The sequence below is a fragment of the Euprymna scolopes genome, chromosome 10, assembly GCF_053919585.1.
Source record: "Euprymna scolopes isolate OS-2025 chromosome 10, ASM5391958v1, whole genome shotgun sequence".
NCBI lineage: Eukaryota > Metazoa > Mollusca > Cephalopoda > Sepiida > Sepiolidae > Euprymna > Euprymna scolopes.
In genome coordinates, this window is record NC_136491.1 from 94,307,083 (window position 1) to 94,324,762 (window position 17,680).

The window sequence follows — 17,680 nt, forward strand, 5'->3', positions numbered from 1 at the left end:
AGTGTCTAGCAGTATTCTGAGAGTCTAGTAATGTCTGGAAGTGTTTCGAGAAGCTAGTAGTTTTTTGCAGTGATTTTAGAGGCTAGTAGTGTCTAGAAGGGTTTTAGAGGCTAGTAGTGTCTAGCAATGTTTTTAGAGGCTGGTAGAGTCTAGTAGTATTTTGAAAGTCTAGTAGTGTCTAGCAGTGATTTGAGAGTCTAGTAACGTCTAGCAGTGTTTTGAGAAGCTAGTAGTGTCTCGCTGTGTTTTGAGAGGCGAGTAGTTTCTATCAGTGTTCTGAGAGGTTAGTAGTGTCGATCAGTGTTTGTAGAGGCTAGTAGTGTTTAGCAGTGTTTGAAGTTCATGTGATTGCCGATCTTGGCACGGAGTTATGAGGTGATCTTTAAGGATCAGGGGGTAAATGTAGTTTTATAAGCATTAATTTGCATATCAATGACGTAATAAAAACCTGAAGTCGAGATGGCAGGGAGTCGAGTTCTGAGAACTGAACTGAACAGGTTGGAATTTACAATGTCGTTCGACAAGAATCTATTTTTTAAAATTATACCAATAGCCGAGCTTCACTCAAACAAGGTTTGACTACTTCTATTTCCTGTTCTATTGTTTTGTTTGCATAGGTGACGTACCTTTTTTTTTAATGTGTTGCATTAATAGTTAATTATATCTTAACACGCGTGTGCTTGGAGTACTACTTTTAATTGTCGTATATTTTCTTTATTTATTACCACACACACACACACACACACACACACACACACACACACACACACACACACACACACACATATATATATGAGAGAGAGACACACACATAGAGAGAGATAGGTTTCTTACTATAAAATAATTGCCAGCAAAATATTCTTCAAATTAATAAAACGAATGCCATTTTTTGAAAAGTATTTGTTAAAAATTGTTTTATTTCGATGGGATTACATAATTTGATGTTTGAACAATTCATTTTAAAATGGAACTATTTTTTTTTTTACCTTAGCGAAATCAGATTACTCATCAAATACAAACGATCTCAATTTTTGAAATATATGTCGACGCTTATAACGTAGGTACAAACATAAAATGAATTGTATCACGTGGCATCATCTAACAAGAAGTCAAACGGATAGAATGCATTTACCATTTTGAGATTTAATGAGGAATTTTGGAAAAATCTGAATTTTCTTTCACCTCAAAACTTTCGTGTAAATTTCCACTGTATTTCATTTACTCTCTTTCTAAGAGGTTAGACAAGGTCTGGTGCACACTACCCCCCCTCAATGCATGAGCATCCCCGTCAGTATTCCTCATGCGAACAATGACAAGCTAACCCCTTCGCAAAGAGAGTGTAAAGCCGGGAAGGGCGAATACCAATACACATTTGGAGAACTTGGAGAGAAATACATAAGATTTTTTTTAATTTTTTTTTTTTATTACATTTTCACCCCAAACAAGGCAAATTGCCACTTTGGTGTAGGGGGCTACTATCAGGGGCAACAACTACTGGGGTACTATGTAGGGCTTTGGGCAGCAAGGTGTCGGTTCACGTTACACTTGAACTTCTGCACGTCAGTACTGTTGGGGAAGCAGGGACCTGGGATGGAATTCCAGAGTCTAGCGGTTCTGGGGAAGAAACTATTGGAGTAAAAAGATCTTTTGCATCTAGGGATCTCTACAGTGTGGGGGTGGGATTTAGTAGCCTGTCGGGTTTGTCGAGGGTGCACACGTCGTGGGGGCACAAGTGATTGCAGTTCGTCAGAGCATTCACCACTAAAATACTTGTAGAAAAGGCAGAGGGATGCAACACTTCGTCGATGGGACAGAGGCTGAAGCTTAGATGCCAGTTCAGGGCCTATCAGGTTTGCGACTCTCTTTTGAACCTTGTCAAGGAGCGAGAGACTAGTAGCAGATGCACCAGCCCAGATGTGGCAGCAATACTCCATACATGGGCGAATGGTGGCCTTATAGAGGTACAGGATACTTTCGGGTGTTAGTAGATTTCTAGCACGGTAGAGAGAGCCCACCTTTCTTGCAGCGGCCCTGGCAATGCCTTCAATGTAATTGTTCCAACTCATGTTTCCTGTGAACGTTAGGCCAAGGAGTTTGAAAGATGGACTTTCAGATAAAGAGTCGTTGGCCATTGCTATGGGTGGTAGAGAGGGTTTCTTGTAATTATTGAATGAAACTAGTTTAGTCTGGGCAGCATTGAACGCGACCAACCACTTTTGTCCCCATTCCACTACAGATTGGAGGTCTTCCTCTAGTGTTTCTGCCATTTCTTTAGAAATGTGTTCATTCGTCTTCCTGTCGTGCCTGCCATAGAGTGTAGTGTCATCAGCAACATCAGGAACAATAGAGGTCCAAGGATAGAACCCTGGGGCACCCCCGCATTTATATCATATTGTTTAGATGTACGACCGTCGAGGACAACCTGGATTTTTCTCTTATCTAAGAAGGATTTAATTATGTTAAGTATTCTACCAGTGATACCGTATGATCTGATTTTACTGAGGAGACCCTCATGCCATACCCTGTCAAAAGCCTTAGATATATCTAGAGCTACTGCTCTGCCCTCCCCTGCGTTGTCCAGTGAATGGTATATACGTTCAGAGATCACAGTTAGGATGTCTGCTGTGGAACGGGCTTGTCTAAATCCATATTGTTTGTCAGTCAGTAGTTTAGCATCTGTAAGATGATGGACTAGAGCATGGTTAATTATGGTCTCAAATATTTTGGCAAAAAGTGGGAGGAGGCTAATGGGGCGATAATTTGATGGGTCTGTCCTTTCGCCAGAATTCTTGAATACTGGTACAACAGAAGCAGTTTTCCAACAGACCGGAAAGCAAGCTTCATTAAGGCATTTGTTGTAGAGTTTGGAGAGAACTGAAGCTACTTCGGCTGAGCACTTTTTTAATAGCACAGCTGGGATAAGATCAGGTCCACATGCTTTTGAGATGTATAGCAATGTATACAAATGGGTCTAAAGATAAAGTTGGAGCAGCAGCCATCAGTGTTTACAAACTTAAAACTATAAGGTTAGCCGAGAGGTTGTAGGATGTCTGATAGGATGAGGTTGCGTCTTGCTATTTTCATTGAAGTTGGGAGTCACCAATTGTAGGAGTGTAGTTACGGAACCACTACAGATAAATTTAACCGGATCGCCGATTAATAAAAAGGACTCGCCAATCTACATCCTTACATAAAGAAATACATACGAAATCTGGAAAATAATAGCACTCGACAAAGAACACGAAGTTGCTGAATTAATCTATAATATAAATCCCACCTGTCTGTTAAATGTATGTATGTATGTATGTATGTATGTATGTATGTATGTATGTATGTATGTATGTATGTATGGCTGCCTAAAACTTTCGACAGATGTGACGGATTTTTACGAGATCGGTATCGTTTTGAAGCTTGACCCTTCAGACGACAAATATCGAAAAATTGACTAAAAACATTAATTCCTTCACTCTCAAATGGACACTTTTCTACAAGGTGGGGGTCGCTTTTTTCGCCGATATTTTCGAAAGTCATCCCCTCTTTTCGATTGACTAGCCTTAATTTAAACCTTCGCCACTTCTGGTTTGGCGATGGGCACAACGGCAAAGACGTCACGTTTTGTTTTTTTCACGTTCTTTTCCTCCTTCGCAGTACGGGTTCAAGCCGTCCTGCCGTCTACCAATTAAAAAAAAAAAATTGTTTTTGCTCAACACACACCCCCAAACACCCAGGCAACGCCGGGCACCCAGGCTAGTATAAAATAAACAACATTTATTTACCTGTTAGGAATATTACTTTAGATTGTTCCAACATAAGTGCTTTCTTGCGTTGAATGTTCATAATGAAGGATTAATGAAGTAAGGATTTTTTTAGAATAGCACACGGCTTGAAATCACTGATTTTATAATTTGCGCGTAAAATTATGGCGGGGGTTTTAACGTCTCCCGCAGACGGAATTTACTTGAACACGTGTCGAACTTGTGAAATTGAAGAGGAAAAAGAGATTTGATTTTGGCGGATAGATGTTTATATACAGGCTATCTCGAACGTTTCAGCGAGGGAGCGTAACATACTTCCTTTCTTTTATGTGTGCGGCGGTCGGATCACATCGTCATTATACGCGTGGGGGTTTCAAAGCGGTGATCGCTGTGAAATGTTCCTGCCGGGCATTTATTCCGGCCGGGCATAGTGGTTGCTACAAGGTTTATTTTTACTGCAGAAATGCTAGCACTAAACATGGTAATTGATCTCATAAAGGTATTACTAGAAAAACAGTTTGTAATATTTGCAGACTCATTATTTTCTCTCATTGCCCAAGAAGAAATGAGATCAAACCACTTTTAGATCTACAATTAGAATCAGTTCATATGTTGGATTGCCCTTTAATTATTTTTATTATTAATCTCAGGTAACTCAGTGTTCTTAGCTCGTTTGAACTTAAAGTACAAAAATGTGATTATGTACTTACCCGTAGATGTGACGGCGGCGATGGCCGCACCGAACATTATTAGTAAAAACATCTGAAAAGTAAACGAATAAATAAATAAATAAATAAATAGATAAATAAATAAATAAATAAATAAAAATAGATGATAAAGAATAAAAAAATTACGATGCTTGTCGGGATAGAGTCGACAGATCGACTTTAAAAAATATGTCGTTTTAAACAAAAAAACATTACGTACTTACTTGTTATGTCGAAAATAGTGATAGATAAAAAAATTACGAAAATTCATCGTGTAGAACAACTGCTATTTTGTTTTAGTAAAAAAAAAAGAAAGAAAAAAAAGCTCGTCGCTATCGGCTACAAATGTTGGTAATGAAAAATATGCGTTCCGAGTTATATCCCCTGTGTGTGAACTCTTCACTGTCTCCTTTAATAACATCTAAGAAAATTACAATTTTGCTCAATTTTCCGTAAAAATTACTTTTTACTATAACGTTCAACTCAATGAATTTTCGTAATTACATTACGATTTTAAACACGACAATTAAATACGTAATATTGTTTTTAGCTTAAAACGGAATACGAAAGAAAAATCAATCCGTCAACAAGTATCGAATTTACAAAATTAATCCACTTAAAAAAAGTTGATGAAATACGTTTAGTTAAATTTGTAGATTGATTTATCATTTAGTGTGTTTTGCGTTTAAAATCTATTCATTCTGTGGATATTTAACATTTTGTTTTAATGTATCGAATTTCAGTGTGACACGTGCCTTTTCTTTGGCGTCCTCGAACGGAACAAACAAACAAACAAACAAAAACAAAAACAAAACTTGGGGACCAGCAAGAAAACTTGCAGTACAAATCAGTATACACCCCCCCATCACCACCACCATAAGAACAACAACAACAATAACAAAGTGACAGTAACTAAGTGATTAACGACACGGACTGACAACCTGGGTGTGCCAAGTTCAATTTGTTCCACAGAAACACTTTCACTTGGGGATGTTGGCAACCTTCACGTGGTCCTTCCCGTAAGCATCCTATGTCTTTCTAGAAAGAATTCTAACTAGAAAAAATATCGGGGAAACGAATGCCAACAATGAATCATCTACTACGAAATGAATGATGCTCAACAACGATTACAAAAAATAGTTGTTGAAAAAGCTGGTATTTTTGTACTAATGAGTCACCGCTTATCAAAGCCCAAATACTATCCGAGGACAAGGGTTAATGCATTTGTCATGGAGATCTGCGAAAATGTAGACGATGACCCAAACTTATTCAAGAGGATGACTCAAGAATTTTGTTTACATTAGACTTGAAAACAACTATGTTGTAGTCAGCTAGGAAGAAGCTCTGTGGTATTGTGTTCCACAGACAGATAATCCTTGAATAGGAAATCAGCTCACAGAAGTTCCGTTTAGCAGCAAGTGCACAGCGGAAGAAAGGAAAACTATTTATAGCGGTTGTAGGTAGACGAGTTTTTTCTGTGAGTGTTTTACAAGAAAGGGATGGAGATTGAAGCTCAGTCGAGCAACTACCACGAAAACAGAGTAGAGAAAGACTATCAACGTCTTTACTAATGTTGAAAGACAGAGAATATGCGAAATGGTTATAGATTTGTTTTCATTTGTCGGGTTAGAGACAGAAATAAAAAGGGTCCTGGAAATTATTAGCAGAAAATATATGTATACATGTTTAGGATTACAAAAAAAAAAAAAAAAAAAAAAAAAAAAATGGCGTCATGGCTTTAGTCAACAACTGTGTCAGGGTAGATATTTACCATTGTTATTTACTATGTTATTCGGTAATCCCAGTCGACTAAACACTTCGTTTAGCGCTCTTATCGTATTTGCAACTGTTGGGTGTTTATATTTGAAAATCTCTGGCCTTTTAGAGTAGCTATCTATGATCACTAATTAATAATATCCATTTAATGACCCTGCGTAGTCTATATGAATGTGTGACCAAGAGATATCTTTCTTTGGCCAGAATTGAGTTCTTACTAGCGGTGATTTGGCTGCTAGTTGACACCTTTACAATGTCTCACCAAATCCTTAACATCTTGGTCCATTTAAAACTTCTCATTAGTGATTTCATTCTGGATATACACGAATGTCCCAAATGAAACTATTTCCGAACATTCTTTCGTAGAACGCGTGGTATTACTACCCTCTGCTCAAACATTAACGTTTCGTCACAAATTGAAAATGGTGATACCTTTAGTTTTTTATCCTTCTCATTTCATCTTACTTTGTTATGTAATCGTCCGTTCTAGCTGCTTTTTAAATTTTGTCCAGCGTAACTGGTAATTCGCTGACGGTGTTAATCAATACTTCTGTTAGTTCGTTTTCTTCTTTCAGTGATGCAATCACGGTTTTTTCCAACAGTTCCGTGTTTTCCGGGATTAATTCCGAAAGATCATCTGCGTATGCGATTTTCTTGTATTTTGGAGTTGTAATTTAATAAAATCACACTCCATCTTTGTAATGGGTAGAACACCTTTTTTTCGGTCCAAAAATCCACAATAATAATTTATGATCAATTTGTAGAATGAATGTTTTTTCATGAATAAATCTATGCAATTTCGCAGCATACATTATTGCGAGTCCCTCCTTCTCAATTTGACTATAGTTTCTCTTCGCAGATAGTAAAACTCTTGAAGCATGAGCTATAGGTTTTCTTACTCCATCCTTAAGTTTATGTAGGTCACGGCCCTTATGCCATAATCAATTGCGTCTGCTGGTATAATTAGTTCCTTTTTTCGGATCGTATTATGCTAAATCTAAATCCGATAATAAGCACTTTTTTATTTTATTGCCCTTCGTTCAGAACCATTTCTTAATTTTACTCGACAATTTATTCAATGGCGCTCTCAATTCGTACATATTAGGAATATATAAATTGTGGTAAAGTTATGTAATTCGGAATAGACATATTTTTATGGCTTCCGTTCTTTTTGGGTTCGGTCTTCTTCCTTCATAATTGATTATTTTAATCAAATTTTCTATTTTGTTCATACAAAATTCGCACTTTTCGAAATCCAACCTAAAATCCGTATTTCTCAATTATTTTTAAAACTTCTCGCACGCGGCTTTTGTCTTCTTCGAAATTTCCACTCTCTATTAATATGTCGTCTAAGTATGCCATTGCGTATTCCAGATCAGACCAGACAACATCGGATCTATACTGTGCTAAAACAGACTCGGTGCTACTTTCAAACCGAAATGCAACCGTTTTAATCTATATAACCATGTATATGTGTGTTTATGCTTAAATACTTTGTACAATCTTTCTACTGCTTTGAATTGTAGATACGCTGCTGATAAATCAAATTTCGAGAAGACTTTACCCCCATCCAACTTCGAAAACATCTCCCATCTTGTGTAGAAAGTGGATATGAGTGATTCCTTAGATATTCTTTCAGACCAGTTGAGTAGTCCGTGCATGCCCTTATCTGATTTTTTTCTTTTTTTACATAAACTGTAGGTGATATATATTAAGAGTAGTCTACTTTACTAATAATTCCATTTTCTTCCAATCTCTTTAATTCTTTGTCTATTGTTTCTAACGATGAAAATGGGGCTTTTCTTTTTTGCTTAAATACTTGTTTTACGTTGTCTTTTGAGTTCGAATCTCACTTTAGTCTTCGTGAAACAATCAAGTTGGTCAGCAAAAATTTTATTAAATTCGCCTTTTAAATCCTGAACAAATTTTTCTGGGTGCAAGTTCGTAGTCGAATCTTCTTCTGCTAATCTGTTATTGATTTCGTACTCGAATCCTTCATCGTTCATCTGATATAGATTGGATGTGAATTCTTTCTCGAATCCTTCGTCGTCAATCTAATATATCCATGGGGGAATATAATTCGTATAAAATAATGAGACTCAATACATAGAGCAAGTTATTATTGTACAACAGTACAATGTAACAATTAAGATATTGACACTCGAACGTGTCTTTAATGCCATAGTATCAAGACTAACTTACCCCCGCCTGGTTACCGCTTTCTAACGTCTTTTATGGACTGAGTAATCCATTCTCAGGGGATTTCAGGATCTTCCATTACATCAAGTTCTCATCTTTATAGCTCATTTTCAAATATTTCTTCCTCCGAGCCGGCCTTTCAGATGTTCTATATCTTTTTAATTCTTTGGTCACTAGTTAGCGCGCGAATAGAAATGAACGCACGCATACATATGTGTATAAAATTTCACTAACATATACCCCTACTGCTAGAAATCCGATAATTTAACCCTCCACCCACTAAAAATAAACACACTTATTTATCTTCCACAATTGCACGTAACTCTTCTTCTTCTTTTTCTTCTTCTTCTTTTTCTTCTTCTTCTTCTTCTTCTTCTTCTTCTTCTTCTTCTTCTTCTTCTTCTTCTTCTTCTTCTTCCGTGTAACATCAAACAGTTTCATCCCAGGAGCACGTTTTCTCGGGATTGCTATTCTGAGAGCTACGACATGGTCATCTTCAAATCCAAACAAATCCGTAAGAACCGTCCTCATACCTTATCGAATTTTATTTATTCCATTCATTATTTTCAATCATTCTATATTCAAATAACGATTAAATTTACCTTCGTCCACGAATTGTAAATTAAATAAAAAATACAAATGTAGTAGAACCACACGAAATAGCCGTGAAAGGTCAGTGGAAAGATTGAGGAGAGAGCACCAACCAGACCTTCACTGAAAGGATGTGAAGAGTACTGAACATTCGGGATGATTGTTACCGCTCAAATTTAAGGGAACACTAATACACATCACTAACTAGAAATCAAATGGTAAATGGCTGTTGTGGTAATGCAAAATGACTTGCAGTTGTTATCAACAAGTCAAAAGAGAGTGCTAGAAATCTGATGAGACTTATTGTCATTCAGACTTCAAAGAAATTTTACTTACTATCGCCTGTGAGCAACATACACGTATTGTATAATCATAATAGAGCTAGTACATCTTTTCGATTAAAAATGAGCGTGAGGATTGTTATATTTTTCGAATGCACGAATCAAAAAATTAAAAAATAAAAAACGATTGGCAAGTTGTTTTATCCGACCATGAAACTAACTACTGACACAACACTCATTAAAATAGCTGGTTTTTACTGCATATTAAATTTTCCGAGTAAATAAACACATTTATTTGCAAAGAAAAAAAAATCAGTTTATAATTATTCTTATTTATTATATTTGAAAACAATATTTTACATCTGCCCAGCATTTTCGGGATTATACCAAAAAAGTTAAATTATTTTTGTGTAAAAAAATTGTGCAAAAACAAAACGAAACAAATAAGAAAGCGTGGAGCATAATAGGGCGGGGTGGCCACATTAACTAACACTCCCTGCTTCCTATGACGTGTAATGGCCCAGGAAAATTGATATGCAGTAAAACCAATTAGTTTAACTACAATATCTCCTCTTCTCAAGGCGTAATTAGACTTATGAGGCCCCTTCAATAAGTTTCCAGACTTTTTTTTGTACAGGCATTTAAAATTATAGTAAACTTTTGAAAATTTAGTATGTTATTGTTATACATCTTATGAGATGACTGACCAATTTTTATGATTTCAGGTTCAAATGAACAGCTAAAGCAGGAATTGGAATACACCTACTAAAGCCTTCAAACTATGTGCTGTTCGAGGAAAAAACGCTTAAGAGGTGATATGTTCTTTAAATATCGTCATATAGACACAAATGCTAATGAACGGCGATGTCGTCCAATTTCGACCTGTACCGGAAAACAATGAAACTTCACAATTTGCAATTTGTAGTTTTGGCAGATGGTAAATTGAAATTGCGTTAGATAACAAAGTAGTTGAAGATATTGGTATATCCACCATCTTGCATGAATATTTATCAATAAGAAAGCCGCGTTCAGGTGGTGGGTACCGCGTTTCGTCACAGTGGATCAAAAACAACAACAAGGACTCAACGATGAGAGCGTTCTTTGCAACTTTTTCAACGTTTTTTTTTTTTTTTTTTTTGCATCAACACGTGAAAATGGATGAAACAACCTATTACACAATAAATACATGAACTATTATTTTAATACATATTTTAAATTTAAATGATCTATTCAGTTATCATGTATTTGTTTACGACTAAAACAATTACCACTGGGAACAAGCGATAAATTAACTGGTATCTTGAATGATGGTGATGATGATGATGATGATATTTTATAATTCTATAAATAACTCTCTCCTGTCTCTAAACTGACTAGTTGAAATATTAGACAAACAGCATTTATACTAAGAAACAGCCAATGAACATAGCACCATTACGCATACACATGCACACACACACACACACACACAGAGAAAGAGAGAGAGAGAGAGAGAGAGAGAGAGAGAGAGAGAGGGGGAGTAAATTATATTGTAGACACTTTGACTGGAAGTCGGGGTCAGTTGATCGGATGTGTGTGAATCACGTGAGAGAGAGAGAGAGAGAGAGAGAGAGAGAGAGAGAGAGAGAGAGAGAGAGAGAGAGAGAGAGAGAGAGAGAGGTTTTATTTCCTGGATATTATTACATTGGCGATTATAAATGAAATCACGAAGTAAAGACATTTTAAAACTGATAAGCAAGTAAGTTAAATAGAAATAAATAAATAGATAAATCTTAGTTCCATTTGAAGGTTTTTAAAACCCATCCGTAATTTGATTTGCCCCCCCCCTTTTTTTTTCTTCTCTGAAACCTCTCTCTCACAAACGTGATGTTGCTAGTCTCAGTCTGTTCATAAATACTGTAAAGACATGTGTTCTTCAGAATTGTCTGATCTGTTTCCTGCTTTTTTTTTTGTTTTAGATCGTTTGACTCGTTAGTCTAGTCGTCTCCGTCATCAGCTGTGATACAATGAAGTATAAAAATTGCGAATTGATGGAGATGACTAGACCAACGAGTAAAACGAGCTAAAACGAAGGAATCAGGGAATGGATCAGAATAGTCTGAAGAACACATGCCATAATTCAAAGACTCAGCAACCCAGAGATGACCACAATACTCCATACATGGTTTGTAGAGATAGAGAATAGCCTCGGGTGTGAAAAAGGTATTTAGAGCAATAGAGAGAACCAATTTTCGCAAGAAGCGGAAAGAGCAATGGATTTAATATATGAACTGAATAAAAGATTTGATGAGAAATTTGCCGAGTATCGCAACTATTTACAACATGTATTGAAGATTGAATCTCCAACCCCCAGAAGACCGTCACTTATAATTGATTATAACTTAGTACTTTATTCATTACGCCATGGGTGATATATATAATTAAGAATTACATAAGACTTTTAACCAGCCATGGTTAACAAAGCAAGAAAAACTATCCCCGTGGATTAAGTTCAGTTCGAAATCTCGTATATATAGGAGTTCAGCATAAAGATTCCTGGGTTCGACAAGAGGCATCCGAAGAAGGTCGGAGGATAAATCGGTCGAAACTTTGTGAGAATAATATCCAAGATCAGAACAGTAGTCCGAATTATTCAAATTTGATAAATTATCAAAACCTTTCTCCAAAATATTCCGAAACGTTATTTTAACCTGTTGTTTTTTATTTCTATTTTTATATTGGCTCCATGAAAATGTATTTGAAAATGTAACTTACCTTTCCAATGTTGAACGTACTGTGATTGTAGATATTCTAATCTGAGAAAATATATATATATATAATCTTACCGGAAGAAGCAAAGACCAGGTGCACGTTTCCCAGCTGATTGTGCAATTTCCTCGACGGAAGCTACGACGAAAGGCCGACACTAGAAAAACGTCTCACAAAAGCAAGTATTTCAGATAAGGCCCTTATATGAAATATTCAAAATGAGGTTATTGACAACAGATAACTATCGCAGTACAATAAACCAAAACACATTAAAGATATAAACGTATTGCATTTCTTTAATTTTTAGTAACTGCACTTCTTTTTAATTTGCGTTTAACTTGCCTTCACTGCTTAGGTATGGAAATTAGAAATGTAATAAAATACTTAGAAGAGATGTTGCGAGTTTGTCTCTTATGTATCGTTATTTTCATGGAAAGTGTTCGACTGAGCTTCAATCTATGGTCCCCCCTCGCAAAACTTTCACAAGAAACACTCGTCTAGCTGTAAACACTATCAATAATTCCCCCCACTCTTTATCTGTGCCTAAACCTAAACGTAGATTCCATGAACAAAGCTTTTTTATTAGAACTGCACGCCTGTGGAATTGTCTTCCGTTTTCCTGCTTTCCGGCTGACTACAATATGTTTGTCTTCAAGTCTAACGTAAATAAGTTCTTGATGAGCCGTTCCATATAAGTTATCAAATTTAACAAATTTTCATTACTAATGATTATTATATTGTCCAATTTCTACTGTACACTCTTTAACCCTTATCCTTGAGTTGCCTCTTTGACCTTGATAATGAGTTGATACCTATGAAAAAAAAAAGAAAGAAAAAGTCCAATGTGAACAAGTTCTAATTGAATCGTCCCCCTAAGTAATCCAAGTTTCAAAATTCCCACTGTTTACTATGCTAAAATCACAATGACTAATGTATACCTATTAACCCTTATCCTTGAGTGGCCTCTGGGCCTTGATAAGTGGTGACACCCTTGTAAAAAAAAAAAAAAAAAAAAAAAAATCAGTCATACAAAAAAAAAAAAAAAAAAAAAAAAAGAAATCGACAAAAATAATAAAAAGAGTAACAAGTTCTAGTCGAATCTGTTCGGTGACTACTCTTTTTATCATTTGTGACTATATATTTTTTATTCCATTATTATTTCTGACTATATATTTTCTACTCTTTTTTTTATTATTTGTGACTAGAGGGTAGAATGATAAATTTGTCGCCCTAAAGCAAACAATACTATAGCTTTGTTTTAAAACTTTTATTGAAAAAATCAATTCAGATAACTTGATTATGTAATAGAGCTGACATCTATTCGATGTAACCGCCTTCAACCTCAATCACTGCCTCGATACAGTTCCGAAACTACGAGCATGCCTTTTTCACAAGCCCAGGCAGGGGCTCGGCGAATACTCGGTAAATGGTTGTGATCAGGCTGGTTTTGGTGTTGTGGGAGGTCATGTTTGTAATGTTCTCGACGTACGACCAAACGAAATAGGTCGAGGGAGGAGAGGGACCAATGAGAGAAGGATACAAAGTCGTAGCACTCCTTCTGAAGCGCAAAGCATGGGCCTCTTTAGATGTGGCTGACGCAGAGTCCTGCTGCCACACTCATGGTCTGCCAGCGGCCACCTGATTGCACCAGAGGATCACCACACTCTTCAGCACATTCACTTTGGTGCTGACTTTCAAGCCGACTTGGAAGATGTGAAGGGGCATGATTTGGCCCTCACTTGAAACCGTACCAAAGACTATAACCATGGGCAAAAACTTTTCATCACCCTGGGCTCGTCCCTGTTATTCAATGGCAATTCAACGATGGTTCTGGCTGTTGTGCACCTGGTTCTGGCAGAAGTTCTTTTCGTCAGAAAAAAAAAAACAACAGAATATGTTTGGCTTCTTGTGATGCTTTAGTTTGCTGTGCAACCTGACGGACTTGATTAGCTTGAGGTTCTTTGTCTTCTCAGTTAAGATCTGGCTTGTCTGGCACTGTAGGACGTACACTTCAAGCGCTTCTTCACACATGCATTCACAGTTGTGTGTAAGACGCCTAAATCTGTGTAAATGTGAGACGGCGTACAAAAACAAAAAGAAAAAAAAAAGAAAGAAAAGAAAACCGGTTTTCATCAAAAGGAAATGGAATTATATCGTCTTTTCTAGGACGATGGTTTTATTGTTCCACAATGTATATATTTTTTACCCTTTATTTGTGACTAAATCTTTTTTTTTACTGTTTTTATTATTTGTGACTATCTATTTCTTTCATTTTTTAAATTATTTGTGACTAATTTTTTTTTTTTACTCTTCTTAACTTCCGTCGAGGAAATTGCATACCCCGATTAAATCGACAAGCAGTAAATCCCACCCCTACATTTTTGGGTTCCCTGGATGTAAGAGAGCCTTTTACTCTAATAGTTTCTTACCTCAATAGATAGACTTTGGGATTTTTTCCCTGGATTCACGTTTTGCACTAGCATACGTAATGTGAACAAACATATCGTTGCTAGACATGATCAAAATAGTAGCCCCTTGCGTCCACGTGATCATATACCTATCTTGAACTGAAAAAAAATAGATAAGAGTTGGTGGAATTAGGGTTGACTACTTTACTAGAACGGTACATTTAGCATGCTGATTAGAGTGTTCACTAAGGGGAACGGTGATCGGGGTTCAATTCTAACTCGAGTCCTACGAAAGCCTAACAACTTTACTTGATGTCGCATAGCTAAACACTAAAAGGGAGCATTTGGGTCGCCATGGACTATGGTAGACCGTTTTACTTACGTTACTAGAGAGAAAAATTTATTTGAAACTTTAAAAATAATTAATGACATGTCTTATATCAGTTCCCAAGGTCGCTAAAAAAAAAAATGGTTGGATCATTCTGTTTCTCCAGAAAATATCTCACTTCTGACACAATCCTTTGTACAGGAGCGAAATTCGTTCTAAGTATGTTGCTACATCTGAGGAGGAACCGCTAAGAGTATCCTCTCCTGCTTGATAGAGTACAAAATTGGCTTCGAAATCTAGTGGGCGGAGACCTTTTTGCCTCTCTGCTTCCTCTTTATTCACAGAAGCGACGTTGCAAGTCTATCTCTGCTCTATCGTTATTTTTATGGCAAGTGTTTCAATCTATTGTCCCTCCCCATGAAAAACATTCATAACAAATTCTCGTCAAGCTACAACTGTCAACAATTTCCTTTGCCAGAAATTACTAAGGAAAAAAAAGACGAAGAAGAAGAAGAAAAGAAAGAAAGGAAAAAGAAAACGACCTTCAGTCTGCAGTGGAATAGAACCATAAATTGAAGGCAATACTTAATGCACTTAAGACAAAAAAAAAAAAAAAAAAAAATTTCAGCCACCGATAGCCATGACAAATAACACCCTACTTGAGATCTTATTGGTCAAACTCCTCGGCTAACATTTGCAGGCAACATGAGTCGGAACAAATACATTGACAAGGTTGCTGCAAAGAAGGTGGGCTCTCTCTACGGTGCTAGAAAATTACTCACACCTGAGAGTATCCTATACCTCTACAAAGCCACCATTCGCCCAACTTAGACAAGTTAGAATAATGACATGTAAAAACATCAGCTAATTATCGTAGTTACGAATACTAATGACGTCATTTAGAAGGGGAGGTGGTCTTTTTGAGATTAGTTTAGTCAGTCGGAGTCTAGAAAGGGACAGAGCTGGTCTTCAGATCGTGAAGGCGTCAGAAATGGCGATAATCAGAGTCAGCGTTGCAACTTTCCAAAATGGGGGGAAACACCCTGGAATAAAAAGTTGCCGAAAATGAACACTCTGTCATTTCTTGGGGAAGAATTTCCATTGTAGTTTTCCGTCAAACAAGACAAAAGATGGACCAGACATGTTCCCAATTGGCCAGATATTGAAAACCCAAATAAGTGTGATTCGTCCTTTGCGTTGTAAAGGTATTTATGTATGTTAGCTGTACCCGTGGAAATTCCACAGGTGGCTCATTCATATGTAATATATTGAATGTTGGCATTCTGTAGATGTTCAGCGTAAATGGATACACTCTGATATTATTGTTACTCTTTTGTTAAAACCACAAAAGTATTTATCCAAGCAAGCAGGGACGACTAGCGTAGCCAGGTCATAAAATACGCTTAAATATGATATTTTAATTCTTGCAGATTGCGTATATATTATTATAGAGTAAATGGTCTATAGATTTTTATATATTATAAAGTTGCGATAAAAAAAAAATCTATATGACTGAAACAAAACCGAATCCCAAACTTATGAATATATATATATATATATATATATATATATATATATATATATATATATATATATATATATATATATATATAAAGGAACAAACCGTATTATGTGTTCATCAACGTTTCGTCCTTATTTCGAGACTTCCTCTGGATGAACGAAATAAGGACGAAACGTTGATGAACACATAATACGGTTTGTTCCTTTTTATTTCTCTATTTTGTCGGAATACTATTTCCATTATTTTCATCACACACACACACACACACACACACACACACACACACACACACACACACACACACATATATATATATATATATATATATATATATATATATATATATATATATATATATAACTTAATTCCTTCAGCTATAATCGAAACCGAAACCCAAACTTATGAAGAATTTTTGATAAAATTATTTATGACAAGAAATGGAAGTACATAACAATTAAACGATCCGGATGTAAAGTGTGACACAGTAAATAGCACACACGCTATTGTATTAATATATAGATTCTTGTCCCGTCATACACTGTATTTAAATGTACATACACACATAACGAACCCTAGATGAGCGATCACAATGCTAAACGGTCGTAGACGAACACATGTATATATGTACGTCATATAGATGACTAACACGTATATACAAACGTATATACCACGGCCACCGAGAGTAAGAAGAAGGCCTGTTAACTGAAAAATGTCTGCAGGTAATGTAGGTAAGATTTGTCAGACTGTCAGTACTATATGAGGGCCATTTAAAAAATAGCAATAAAACATTTTTAAAAAGAAAAAGGAACACAGTTTGATTAATATTGAAACTGAACTTTATTCAATATAAAATATCTATGTAAAATTTAGTAATTTTAAAGCAATATACAATTTAATACTGATAAAACTGAATTATGAATTTAGGGAACAAACAATCAAAGAAACATTAAACGCAAATATTTTTTGGCCTTCGGAACAAGATCACAGTGTAGTATCTGTTTTGATGCTACACTTTACCTTTTCTGTCATCGGTCGGTGGAGAAGAAATCTGTCATGACTGAGATTATTTTTGTTCCTATCCAGAATGCCCCTCATCGGGAAGCTGGATTTTGCCCACAAGATTATATGTTGAAACATTTAAATAACTATTACTTTAAATACAGAAATTATATTTAAAGTTTTGGTTTTCTGTTCTTCTATGTTCATTTTTTCCCATGTTTTTCATCAAAATGTGAAGCATATTAGTTGTCTCACAGGCCATCATCAGTGATCGCTCACTGGCACTAACCTGTGGTGTTCTCTGGAGACCAAGTGACAACAAGTTTCCTCATATTTCCAGTGTTCTCCACCTCTTGACCACTTGTG

General features: G+C 36.1%; 1 protein-coding gene across 2 annotated transcripts in view; it reads right to left on the bottom strand.

Annotated features, from left to right (window-relative positions):
* Positions 1-12,155, bottom strand: part of LOC145286145 (chitinase-3-like protein 1) — a 68,219-nt gene extending 56,064 nt beyond the window's left edge. The window contains exons 1-2 of one of the 2 annotated variants that reach the window (XM_080134874.1): positions 12,135-12,155; positions 4,466-4,517 (exon numbers count right to left, since the gene is read on the bottom strand). In XM_080134874.1, coding sequence (XP_079991000.1) covers positions 4,466-4,517 — 52 coding nt within the window. In that variant the 5' untranslated portion in view covers positions 12,135-12,155. Of the gene's footprint in view, positions 1-4,465; positions 4,518-12,063; positions 12,089-12,134 lie in introns of those variants that run through there. The other variant, XM_080134873.1, reaches the window with a different exon arrangement.
* Positions 12,156-17,680: the final 5,525 nt, after the last annotated feature.